The 12,929-nt window shown below is 39.2% G+C and overlaps 1 protein-coding gene across 1 annotated transcript in view; it reads left to right on the plus strand.

Moving 5' to 3' along the window:
- Positions 1 to 12,929, plus strand: part of LOC116328881 (interleukin-1 receptor accessory protein-like 1) — a 317,602-nt gene that overhangs the window by 190,532 nt on the left and 114,141 nt on the right. Inside the window, exon 6 of the mRNA XM_039606438.1 lies at positions 8,774 to 8,848. Coding sequence (XP_039462372.1) covers positions 8,774 to 8,848 — 75 coding nt within the window. The remainder of the gene's footprint in view (positions 1 to 8,773; positions 8,849 to 12,929) is intronic.

Genomic DNA, 12,929 nt, shown 5'->3' on the forward strand with positions numbered 1-12,929 from the left:
ATTCTAACCACAGATTTCAAATTTGGATTAATCACTTCATGAGACTTGTTGCTGCTGATTGTCAGTCCAGTGCTTGTGTAATTTGGCATACCTGAGCTCTTTCTGCCTGATGTCCTCGCTTCTAATCAGACTATTTCTAATTAGGCTTCAGTAAACAGTAGATGGATCAACTGAAGGGTCAGATAAATCTCTCAGGTCCGTGTCAGTTCTTTGTTGGATTTTTTTTTTTTTATTTCAGAGAGAGATTTTTAGTCCTGTCATTTCATCTTGTGTCCTCCATTTGTCCAGTTTCCTCTAATTATATAAGGACACTGTGTACCATGCAGAGACGTTTTCAACTAATAGCTCTTTGGGATTCCCTTTGCTGGTGCGAAAATATTATTTCAAGTCTGTTAAACTGTGTTATCTTTGGCTTTTTTCACAGATTCAACTAAAGAAATGAGAACAAATTATGTGTCATGTGTAGATGGAACAATGGTTGTTCATTCCTTGAGTTAGGTTTCTTTTTTATGCTTAAATGACTCATAAGTCAGTGTGCAGTTGCTTAACAGACAAACAAACAAAAACCATTTCTCTGGAAATGGTCAGGTACAAGGAATGGACTGAAAATGAGTGAAAAAGCATCCAATGTCCAAAGAAAAACTTTGAAAGACCTTCAGAAGGCCTGGAGAACTGTTGCTCAAGACCACTTTTAAAATTAGAAGTCTAGCTCCTTAGCGTAAGACTTGCATAGTACTGTAATGTGAGACATTTGGATAATATACTCCAATAAATTACTCATTTTTGTGTAGTTTGTGGCTGTGTTCTTCCATAAAGGGTATTTCAGGTGTAGTTTTTCTGTATTTACCTGCTTTTTCTACCCCACAAAACACTATCATTTACTTTATATGAACATGATAAGTCTTTGTATTTAGGGGGCTGTAAAAGGGAAGGGTTACCCATTTTCTCCTCAGCTAATGCCAGCATCAAGCTTTTTAGTGTCGATGTGCACGGATGGCTGTGTGCGACTGTGTGTAATGTGCTTATAATATATCTGTGTTTGTGTGCAGGGAAACAGGTCAGCCTGGATGTGTTTCTAGCCCCCCGGTGAAAAGCCTGCCCACTCCCACTCATAATAACCCACCACAGAATTATGGTTTTGTATTTGAAGACCAGCCAGCTTCACTAATGCATCTCAACTTTGTGTGTCTGTGTGTGAATGCGCGTTTGCATGCCTTCCAGCATGTTGGGATCCCACTGACGAACAGCATATCAGTAGCAGCGTGCCCTTGATTTCAGTGAAGGGCAGTATTTCTACTACAGTTAAACAGCCTTCTCCTACTTTGTTAACTTTAGCTTCAAAATGGTTCCGCTTTTGCCAAGAATCAACCCCGTGTTCTCTGAGCTTGTTAAAAAATACATCGGCACTTTGATTGCCTTCCAGGTTTGGGATTTCACCTTGAACTCGTTCAGTGCAAACAGCAAATCAAAACTAGCCTTCACATTTGAATTTAAGCATGACTTTTCTGCGTTTAAAAAAAGAAAAAAAGTCAAACCACTTAATTGCAAGTTGAGTGAGTGAAAAACGTGTCATGCCCCTTTAACTGAGACTGAGTGGACTAATCCCGTTTGCCCAGTAATCATGAAATTCCAAAGCTGCAAAGGTCAAAGGAAACTTCCTCGGCTAAAAAGTAGTGAAATGGTAAAATTACATACAAAATTAAAGTGTTAATAAGTCTATAATCTGGCACACCTCAGTCTTTTCTCCTTGTTTCCCTTCCTTAAAAATGGCTTCTTGACAGCCACCCTTCCACTGAAACCATTTCCGATGAGGCTTCAGTGAACAGCAGCTAGATCAAATGAAGGTGTATCTCTCGGGTCCTGTGTCAGGTCTTTGCTGGATCTTATTTCTGAAGGATGTGACTTTCAGACACTGTTCATCTCTTGTAAATAATTTTATAGGCCTCTAACCTTTTGGGGTTTTTTATTAAGGATATACTGCATGCTGTCAAAATGTGTTATCTTTTGTATTTTTCATAGATTCAGCAAAAGAAATGGAAAAAGCTAAGTGTTTTTGCAACGGTTGTATCTGTCAACACAGGCTGGTTTATCCTTGAGTTAGGTAGTGTTTGTATTCAAGAATGATTCAGAGGTCAGTGTTAAGTGACTTTGAAACCAAACAAAAAACAACAATATTCCTCAGAAAATGGTCAGATGAAAGGAAGAAAAGCCAGTGTCCAAAAAAGGTCAGGAGAAAGTTTCCTTGAGACCATCTGAATTCCTTGGAAACCAAATGTAAAGAAAACAGTGGTGGCCAAGACTTTTGCACAATACTGTACAGTAATATTCGATGCCTGATATGATCTTTCAAATAAAATCAAGTCCCTTGGTCCCTAATTAGAAAACCCCAACTCAGTATATACGCAGATATTTCCAGAAGTATGTAGACCTTGAGAATATTTGAACAAACATATTCAGAAGCTAATTGGCTGTAGAGAGCACGTTTCCTTGGCTATAAAATAATGATTAGAAATTAATACTCGCTTTGCACATACCTGCCGTTTATTTGCTGTGTACAGCTGTATGAACGCCACGGGGCAAACATTTTTGGTATTCCTGGTGCTGGTACCAGCAGGACTCTTAAAGCTTTCAGATTCTTCCAACCTTGTGCTACATTTTCAATTTTCACATCCTGGCAATCGATTGTGTAACTTCAGTAACTATCATGGTTTCCTACCTCCAGGTGTTACTGGAGGCAGTAGCGAGGATTGCTTCTCCATAATGCAAAGCTCGGCCAATGAAATTTCCAGCAGCTGAAAAGAAGAAGTGCTTGCAATATTAATTTGACTCAAAATTGCTCATGCAGCAGTGCAACAGAACAGGTCTTTGGGTTAGATTGGATCTTATAGATTTGAGTAATTATGACAAAGTATTGTTTTGGTTTTAATATACAAACTACAGTGTACAACTGAAGTTACACAACAAATGCACCTTACAGTAACAGCGTATGCAGTGAGCTGTGGCTCCATGTTTGATGTTTGTATCCTCGGCTCAGTTCTCTTTTCACGTTTCTATAAATACATTCCTATGCACCATCTCCTCTCTTCAGAATCAGCATTGTCTTACAGAAGACAAACCATCAGAGTGGAAAAAATTCACTTCTCTTTTTTCATGTCATAATGAAACAAAATAATCTAAGCATATTTCATCAAGAAAAAGGTAATTAAGGTAATGAGGTTTTTTTTATTTTTTTTATACACCATTGAAATATGCTTGGCACAGGCATAATTTGCTGCGGTCCTTTTTTTTCAGTCTGTAATTAATGAGCTCCGAGGCATTTTCCTGCTTTCATATTGCTACTCATTGCATGAGCTTTTTTTTTAAGGCCACAGTATGGTTTTGTCGGTCAGTTTTTTTGACATTGGAACTCTTATTCCTTTCTTTTTTTCTTCTAAAATGATGCTTTCAAAATGTTTTTCTCCTGAAAGTCCAGCCATCCTCTTCAGATTAAATCGACTATATAAAAATAAAATGAGTCAATCAAGTCATTTTTGCTTTTTCGTTGAAAGTGCACACTTTACTGGGCAAGAACATCTACTATCCTTGTAAATGCTTTTCTAAGTAGTGTATTTATTTTCTAGAGCTGAAAAACCTCTTAGGGAGGAGGCAGGGATGGATGAATAGGGCAACAAGTTATGAGGCTTCAGCACAGGAGACATTTTATAACCAACCCAACTTAACCCGATAAACTCTGAGGCGTCGGTCACTACAGGCTTAGAGGATCAGTCATTGCAAGTTGACCCACTTGCAGTATCTGGTCACTAGGGGAAAATGTTTATGTGGTTACTGGAGCTTGCTAGCATTGGTTACGTGAAATCGATGTGAAAGATGGTGCTACATCACAAACCGTGTTATGATCACTTAGGTCACGAGGAGATTGCTACAATCATTAATAGTTTGCATGGGAGACTTCTATAAACACTTGCCTCTGACACCTGAGCGGTAGTGAAATTTAAAAAAGAGCGGCAAACACTAGAGAATGTTTTCCTTCAAAATAAAAGTTGTCCTACCCTGAAGAGGTGCAACTTTTGCTTTGAAGGCAAATTGTCTCTGTTCCCACCTACTAACTAGTTGGCCAGTGTTTGCAGACAACTTGGAGTCTTCTATACATACTGTGGGCGACAGCGACAATCTACTAGTGACCAAAGCAGTAAGATATTTTTGCAGTATCTCATAATCTTTTTCATCCAGCCACTGTCTGCAACCTCCAGCAACCACTCATCAACTGGTCAGGGAATATATATTTTTCCGTAACAGCTGCGGGATACTAGCAGCTCACTTACTGATCTCTGGGCCTGTGTTAGTAAGACCTAAACAAACAAATCCATAGATGTGGCAGAACAGGAGGCAACATTTTGTAATTATTTGAGTGACCTTTGTAACTTTCACTGCAACTGTAAATCTGCATATTGTCTGTTGACATTTTATATTAATGTGCACATGTTCACTATTAGAAATAATGACTTCTTAGCATGAATCATCACAGAATATTATCTCTTTTTTTGGTCATTATAAGCCACTTATTCTATTCTACATGACCAAGCTATTACACTTCACAGCCACGTAGAGTTTTGGGTCATTTGGTGACTTCCCAATTCCTTTTTATTGATGTAATAGTTTGAGACAAAAAAACAATGATTGTGCAGGTGCTGGACACAGTGACCAATCCAAAATTTAAAACTTTCAATCCAGACGTTGGTCATGCAGACAGAGGTTAGCCAAACTAGGCTAGCATGTGGTAGGAAATAAAACTGACAGAGTCTTTCATGAAGAAAAAATGGAAAAAAAATGGAAACTAGGAAGAGAAAAGAATCACTAGGACCACAAGAGATTGCTGTAAACAGTAGCGGTTTTAGATACGGGCGACACGGGCGGTTGCCCGGGGCGGCATCGTGATGGGGGGCGGCATCACCGGCATCGGCAAAAAAGAAAAAAAAATGCTCGTACTCATGCTGCCCTGACGGCAGCCAGCGCATATTGGGAATGGCATAGGCACCGATCGGTTTTCTATCGCCCATTTGCTGGGAGTAAGGGCGCCCTCCGTTTGCGTGGTGCGCCTGCTGCTTGCGGCACAGGGAGGAGAGGGCGGGGCGGCGGGGGATTCTCTGGCTGGCTGGAGCAGCATCTAATAGCCAACTTGCAAAATAAAATAAAATAAAAACAAACCAACTGTCAAAGGAAAATTGTATATATGTGATCAGCTACATGAAATGTATCCTTTCATTAAGCACATGTCCACGTGACTTTTCACCTAGTAACTTGTGATGAACCTATTCAGCAAATAACTGCTTCCTGTTTTCAGAGAACATTTAGATGTAGAGAAGTGAAACCTCAGCTCTTTTACAAGAACATACAGATGTAGAAAAGGGAAAAACCCGCTGCTCTGAGTGACGTTGTTATCTTTGTACACACACACACACACACACACACACACACACACACACACACACAGACACAGAACTGTATAAATAAAGAACGCAGACAGTGACGAGACGCAGATCTTGCGTTCCATGACTGCCCACTCGCGAGTGAAAAACTTCTGCAGTGTTAGTATTTCTAACTCAGATGTCTCAGCTGAAGAACGGCAGGGTGATTTAAAGAAATCCCCTGTCACCAACAAACACGAAAACACCAGACATCATGATGCAGACTTATAATTTGCACTGATATTTTTTCGAAATTCTATACATGAAAAGTGAGCGCGAGAGCCCTCGGTGCGCCTGCTCGCTGCCGAAGTCAAAGTAAACTTTATTGTCATCTCCGCTATATACAGTACAGTCCAGTATATAGAGAGATGAGACGACGAGGCTGCAGTTACAGCAGTGCAAATAAACGAACAATAAATATAGTAGAGTAAGAAAATAAATATACGCTTTAGGACTCGGGGTAAAGGGATCAATAACAATTTAAAATTTATAATTTACAGTTTGAGGATTCAAAGTCTCACACATAACCCTTCGAAAGGGGAGGGAGACCTGCTGCTTCCAAATAGAGCACATTTCATTTATAATGTTGTAAATCCAAGCCCATTATGTATTCATGATTTGAATCCTGGGTTGTGCGAAATCTCAGAAATGCTAGACAAAGTGAATCTGTGAACTAAGGTGTAGGTCTATTAGGTTATGTTGTGGTGATCCTCGGGTTGGGGGATGGGTGTTCTTACTGGAGTGCAAAATTAAAACCAATGGAAGATGGACAAGAAAAGTTCAAAGCCATCAGGTGCTCAGTTTAGAAAAAAGAGAAAAGAAGAGGAGGAGAAACAAGCAAAAGATACAGGTAAGCAGATGTGTCATTGGATAATGGCAGGTCATCCTGAAACAATCAGAATCAGAATACTTTATTAATCCCTAAGGAAATAATGTGGGTTACAGTTGCTCCAAGAAGAAATGATAAAAAATAGCAACAGTAACAGACTAAACTCCAAACAATACATTATGTTACAGATTTTAATATTGATAGTCAGTGTTAATTGTTGATTTGTCCTGTTCTCATTGTATGACGAATTATGATGGCTGTTTGGTAGCCGTTTGCATACTATGCATACTCTCTCTCTCTTCATATGTGTGTGTGGACAACAGTTTTATGTTAATGTACAATCCTTAACATGTTTTGTGTGTGTGTGTGTGTGTGGCTGTAAAGGTTAACATTAGGAGATTATAGATGATCTGGTAATAGTCAGACTCATTAACTGAAAACATGTAGTAAATTAGAGGGAAAACAAACAAATGGAGAAAGTAAATGTGTTATAGAAAATGTCAAAATCATGACATTTGATTGATAATAAGAAAGGTGTTGTACATCAGCTAAATCCTAATATCCTTTGGGCTTTATATCATTGTAGTACCACATGAATACAATTTCTCTAATAAAATACACAAAAATACAACTTTTGAGAGTATTCAAATAACTCTTAATTAGGTCTTTTTTTAAAAATGCAGTACTGGCAGCTACCAATGTCACCTCACCAGTTTTTGAAGCGTCAGTGTTAGCATATACAGTAAGGCTGCGTAGCACAGACCTGTTGATTAGTCCAAAGTAACAGAAATTAAGTAGTTAAATTTCACTCACCAAAATCAGAGCGCAGACTTATTCAAGGGTCAGTTTGTTCACATAAAATTCATGTTATTTGTCAGATTACACAGAAAAACACGGGTAGTGATGGGCAGCAGACAGCTGCCAGCTACAGCCCCTGTGTCAGGGTCAATCTTTACCTAACTTTAAGCCTTAATAAAACTAAAATCTGTTACTTAATAACAGAATAAGGCAGAAATTATAAATAAGTCCTTCATAGTGACTGCCAAAGGAGGAATGCGCTACCACTGTGGATGCTAATTAGCAACAATTGTTGACCACGAGCTCCTTAAAATAAAGTGTAAGCACCATTTGTTACAAAGCTATAGATACTAATAAGAAACTTCCATGTACCAAGTGATATAAGTACCAGTTACATCACCTGCTAAAATGGGTGATGTAAAACTATCCTTTTCTTGAAAAACGAGCCAAATACTTCGACCAAAATAGTATAATTTTTATAATGTGTTTTACTGGCCTCGTGAAGACAGAATCGTGCCTGCAGCATCAGTGAGAAATCATTTTCAAAGGGTTTTGAGTTGCATCATAAAGCTCCCAGCTGCTATTTGCTGCTCTACACGGAGGCCAAATGAAGATCTGAGTGCCCACGAAGGATCGGTTGTTGGGATAACATGTTTTATGATACCATCTCGCGTTGTGCTGAATTATATTACGTGGGATTTCAGCTCAGTTTAAATTTCCAAAAAACTCGCCTCCATCTTGTCGGTCGACTCTCTAAACCCAGGCTCATTTTTCCCAGGTTCACCTCAACGATCGCTGCTCCAGTCAAACCGCAACTCATTTGTAAGGAAAAAGAAAAAAAAGCCTCAACCCTCCGAGTATTTCCAAGCGTGCAAAGATAGAAAACCTCTCCGATGCCACTTTGAAGACTAGAACCAATTAGGGAATCATTATAATGAGGAGCCTCTAAGTGCACGTCTTTTGTTACTCAGCAGCTGTCTAATTGGAGTTGGTGCATTTCGAAGGGAGTTGGGACCGAAGGCTGTTCTCGTGTCAAATGTGATAGGCTTTTAAATCAGCAACGTGCTCGTGGCTGACATATTGATCATTTATATCTCATTGCTGGTCTCGGGCGGTTTTGTTTTTCTTAGGTTAATTTTAATATCACCGCTGTTGTACTGTAAGCATTTGTGAAACTCCCGTGTTGCAGTCATTATGAGCTGTACACAGCTGAAAGGACAGCATCTCTTCCTGCAGCTCTCGACCTTCCCGTGCCCACTGCAGCTGCAAATGTTTTTATTATTTTTTTTACCTGACATTACACGGTGTTTTTGGAAATGGTTGAGTAGCTGCACAGCCACTGTATATACAAAACAGTTTGTAATGTATTCCGTGTTGGCACCGTATCGTGACTTACTCAAAGAATGAGTGGCATTAGTACTGAAGTAGCTTCTGCTTTGAAAGCATGCACACTGATATTTAAAGCTTTGACTGGGTAATTCTAAGTCCGGGTAATTCATCCTGTCTTCTCCTTCTTCTTCTGTCCACTATTTAAATATATATATTTCCATGTGTTTGCTCCCATTTAAAGGACGCTTTTATTGTGGTCTTTAATGAATAAATCCAACTCCCACAGTCCACCAAGGAGAAAAGATGTGGAATTTAATGCGCTCTGTCTTTCTTTCTATTTGTCTTTTCACAGCTCCCCTGACAGACAAGCCGCCAAAAATCCTTTTCCCTTCAGAGAGCCAAATGAGCATCATAGAAATGGCAATAGGTAAGAAATCTCGTTTCATTCCCTACAGTGATCGCTTGTTTTATGAGGATACAGTGTCGCGCTAGCTTGCGCTACACAATGGCATTGCTTCAGATTTCTAGATTTGCCAGTTGGCGCTTCAAAGTAGGTCCTGTTCTACTTTACTTTAGCTTTGGTTTTTTGGAGTGATGTGCTTATTTTGCCCATGTAGGGTGAAAGTTTTAGACTCAGATGTTATTAGGAAACAACCACAATGGTAGTTTCTTAATTTATAGTGTAATCGTGTAATACTTAGTAAATGTTGCCTTGCTGTTGCTGGGGATATTCTGCTCTTCCTCTATGAGTATACACCACATTGTTTCTCTTGGATACAATATTTTTTATTGAGGAGTTACTTCTACGTATTGTCACTTTGCTTTTGCTCTGTTCTTTTTTCTTCAGTATCTATCTGCCAATTAATGTTAAATATAATTAGCTTTTTTCATGTTTTACATTAAGGTTTTAATCACTGCTTTGTCTGAGATTTTTGCCGGGACTCCATAACATTGAAACTGAGTGGCATTTTATTTATTTTATCTGTCAACATATTTCTACAACACCTCAAATAGCGTGAACAGCATTGCCATTTTTTAGGTATTGAACTATATTGATTTCAAATCCTGTATCATAAGTTTCCCTTTTGTTTTGGTGCTGCACAGGTTTAACTTTAAGAAACCCAGCAGCAGTGTTGTTGTGATGCTAGAATTTCATTTTATTTTATTAAAAATAAATACATAAAGATTAGAAGAGCACTCGTTGATGCAAGTGTATTCATCTGCAGGCTTGATTATTTCCTGTGCTCCTGGTGAGTTGGCAGTATGATCATAGCTGATAAAACAATTGTTAAGTTTGTTGTTAATGACCACCACTGTTTTTGTCTAGCTGCTCTTACAAACCAAAACAAATTTCTGCCTGTTAAATTAACGCTGTCCGTTATCATTTCAGATGGGCAGGACTGCCTAGCTCCAACAATAATGTTAACACTAGCCATAGCTGCTAGCCCCTATCCTGATCATGACTTACCAGAGAGCTAATAGTTAAATGGTAATGTTAACACCAGCTTGGTCAATATTAATGATAACGGTTTCAGTGTTGCTGAAGCAGGAGCTTTACAGGCCCCTAGAAATTTCTCACAAAGACAGGGGTGTCAGTCTTTAAGTTGCTTTAGCAAGTTTGTTCTGCTGCTGTTCAAGAGTTGTGTGCCTGTCTGTCTGTAGCTGCTGTGTGAAGTTGTGTCTGCAGGAGGCAGAGGCAAAGATGTCATTGTTGGTATAAACAGCTTTGCAAATGAATATCTCATTTTTAGTACCAATCATTATTATCTTAGTAAAAATCCTACTCTGTATAATTGCCTCCTATAGTACCTATGGTATCGAAAAAGTGCCCTCTTGTTTTCAGAATTATGGTATAGAAAGCTACTGGAAATATCAGTTCTGGTGAGATCCCTACCAAGAACTGTTCAATATGCAATATTTCAATTAGGTCTCTTTACTTTCTTTGCCCTTTTGTGAATGGACCTTGAGTTTTTATCAGGAAGGATAGAAGATAGAAAAGGATGAGTCATTTATCACATCTGTGTATGAAAAAGAAAGTGATTCACTTGGTCTGAAAGCTGTGTCCGCTGTGTTTCTTTCTCCTCCAATCCTATGCCTTTTCATTGTATTCACACTCATCACATCTATCTTGGTTATTTTGTGCAACACTGATGCAGCTTGTGTTTGTTCATCTTTAATGAGTCAGTACATAATCTCTCTTCGCATCATCTTCAGTGTATTATGTTAGCAGCACTCCAAGTGATTGCCTCCAATTCCGCCTCATGTGGCCGCCTCGGTACCTTTCGTTCGCCTTACCAGCTTTGGATGCACCAGGGCTCATGGGAAAATTCCCGCTTTGTGCCTTATTGGGCAAAAGCTGGGCTGTTGGTGGAAGAGAAAATGGGTCACGATGGAGGCTTCCTTTGAAGTAAATTTGTCATGGGCGATGAACAAAACGGTCTCGCAGAGGTAAAAGGTGGCAATGGGAAAATAGGTGCAAGTCATTGTAGCCTTAAATTGATGATGGATAAAAGCCTCCCTGGTTTTCTTCATCTGATTAAGTTTTCATAGTGGATAATGATGGTTTTCAAAATCCATTACCTGATAGCTTTGAGAACAGGCAATAAAGGTAGAAAAGATATGTTTTTACTAAATTGTACTTTTACTGTATTTTTCATCAAAAGAATATTTTGAGCCCTTCATTTTCACAGCTAATTGTATCAGGCTGCATTTAAAGGGCACCTATTTTGCGCATTTTTGAGCACATGCCTGTAATAAAGTAGCATTGCGTTATTCACAATTCACAATTATCTCTTTTTTATTATCTGTACAGCAATTCATCTTTAAGCTCCATGAACTATCCCTTTAAACTAACTCTCTTCTGATTGGCTGCCCCTCATAAAAGACGGTTTGTGGGTGTGGCTTCGGTTCTGTGTCTATGATGGCCATATTAGGGATGTATGTTCTCAGTGATGTCATACAGAGCCAAGAGTGGAATAAACAGTATGAAATTTGAGCTTTTGGCTCATATATATTACTCATTCATACTCTGACTTCATGATTTGAATCTTTCCATGTTTCATATGAGAATTCTGCCACTGTAACAGCATGAAAGATCCCCTTTAAATTTGTATTTTGGTTTTAACTGGTTAAGGATTAGCCAGAATTCTGTAGGGGTTTTTTAATGCTCCTCACCCACCTCTGCACCCTTTGATATTCTACACAGAGTCAGCAGCACTGTGTACATAATATATGAACACCTATTTGATTCTCTGCCAGTACAAGCTCCTATCACTTTTTCTCAGTGTTGGCCTAGTGCGCTCTTATCATCCACAGAGAGCCCAGTCAAACCCAGCATATCCTTTCAGGGTTTATGGCAGCTCGAGTGGAATTTTATTTATTTATTTTTATTCTTTCTTCCATAAAATATAGAAGAACAAATGGCTTCAGCTGACAGTTAATTAGGCAGGTGAGACGGGGAGAGCGACGAGAGTGTGAAAAGGCAAATGCGGAGAGACACTTTTCAAGCGCTCGCTGTGGAACTCGAGGGAAGAACGTACAGAACAGAGGAATCTGTGGAGTGGGGGGCCCAATTAATCAGCGTGCACTTTCCGTCCACTTCTCTGCCTCCTAATGGATGTGCTTCCTCAGTTATGACTGATTAAATTTAAAATGCTTGATTAAAACATGTTGTGTAAATGCTCTTCTCATGCAGGCCCTCAGTGGGCATGTCTCTCCGCTGCTTTCTCTGTGGGACAGATCAGATACAGTTCGCCTCTGTAATTCAGTCTGACATGTCACTGCACACTGCTTTCACTCTGTCTTGTGCACATAATCGACTGGAGTACAGCTAAGCAGACTTACTGCAGGACAAGTCTGTTTCTAGTGTACTGCTAATCTGTACGCTTTGTAAACAGTTTGACAATTTAGGGTTGGGGCGAGGTTCGTTTCCTTTATGCATGAATATGTTTTTGGTAATCTTACTAAATTCATGCAGAAGAAACAGTTTTTCATCTATGTTCGTAAATCAGACTCAACCATGGATTGAACCCTAACCAACCAGCTTTTTTGGGCCTTTATTCTGCTGCTGCTTCTTCCAGATTTGATTTGTTATAATCCTGTTTTCTATGCAGAGCTAACATGTCACTCCCGGCCTACCTATCCTGACATTTTACTTCAGCTTAGATTGAATTTACGACCACTGTGGCACGCCGCCTGTGATGTTCATTCAGGGAAAACCCAGAAAGATCCCCTGTGATCTTGATTGGCTGTTGAAACTTCAATCCCTTCGCCTCAATCCTCGGGATATCACACTTCATCCCCTGACACTTGACATTACGACTCCGCAGCGAGTTTTCTGAAATTGCAGCAGAGAAAAAAAAACAAACTTTTTTATTTTCTTTTTTACTGAGCCTCTTGTTCAAATTCTACCTAAATTCACTCTTTCAAGGTTAAAAACAAGTGCTTCACTTTAAGAAGCTGTTCTGCATCATCAGTCTCTAATATTCTGCAAATCTCAAGAGTTGTTT

The sequence above is a fragment of the Oreochromis aureus genome, linkage group 23 (genome assembly GCF_013358895.1).
Source record: "Oreochromis aureus strain Israel breed Guangdong linkage group 23, ZZ_aureus, whole genome shotgun sequence".
In the NCBI taxonomy this organism is placed as follows: domain Eukaryota; kingdom Metazoa; phylum Chordata; class Actinopteri; order Cichliformes; family Cichlidae; genus Oreochromis; species Oreochromis aureus.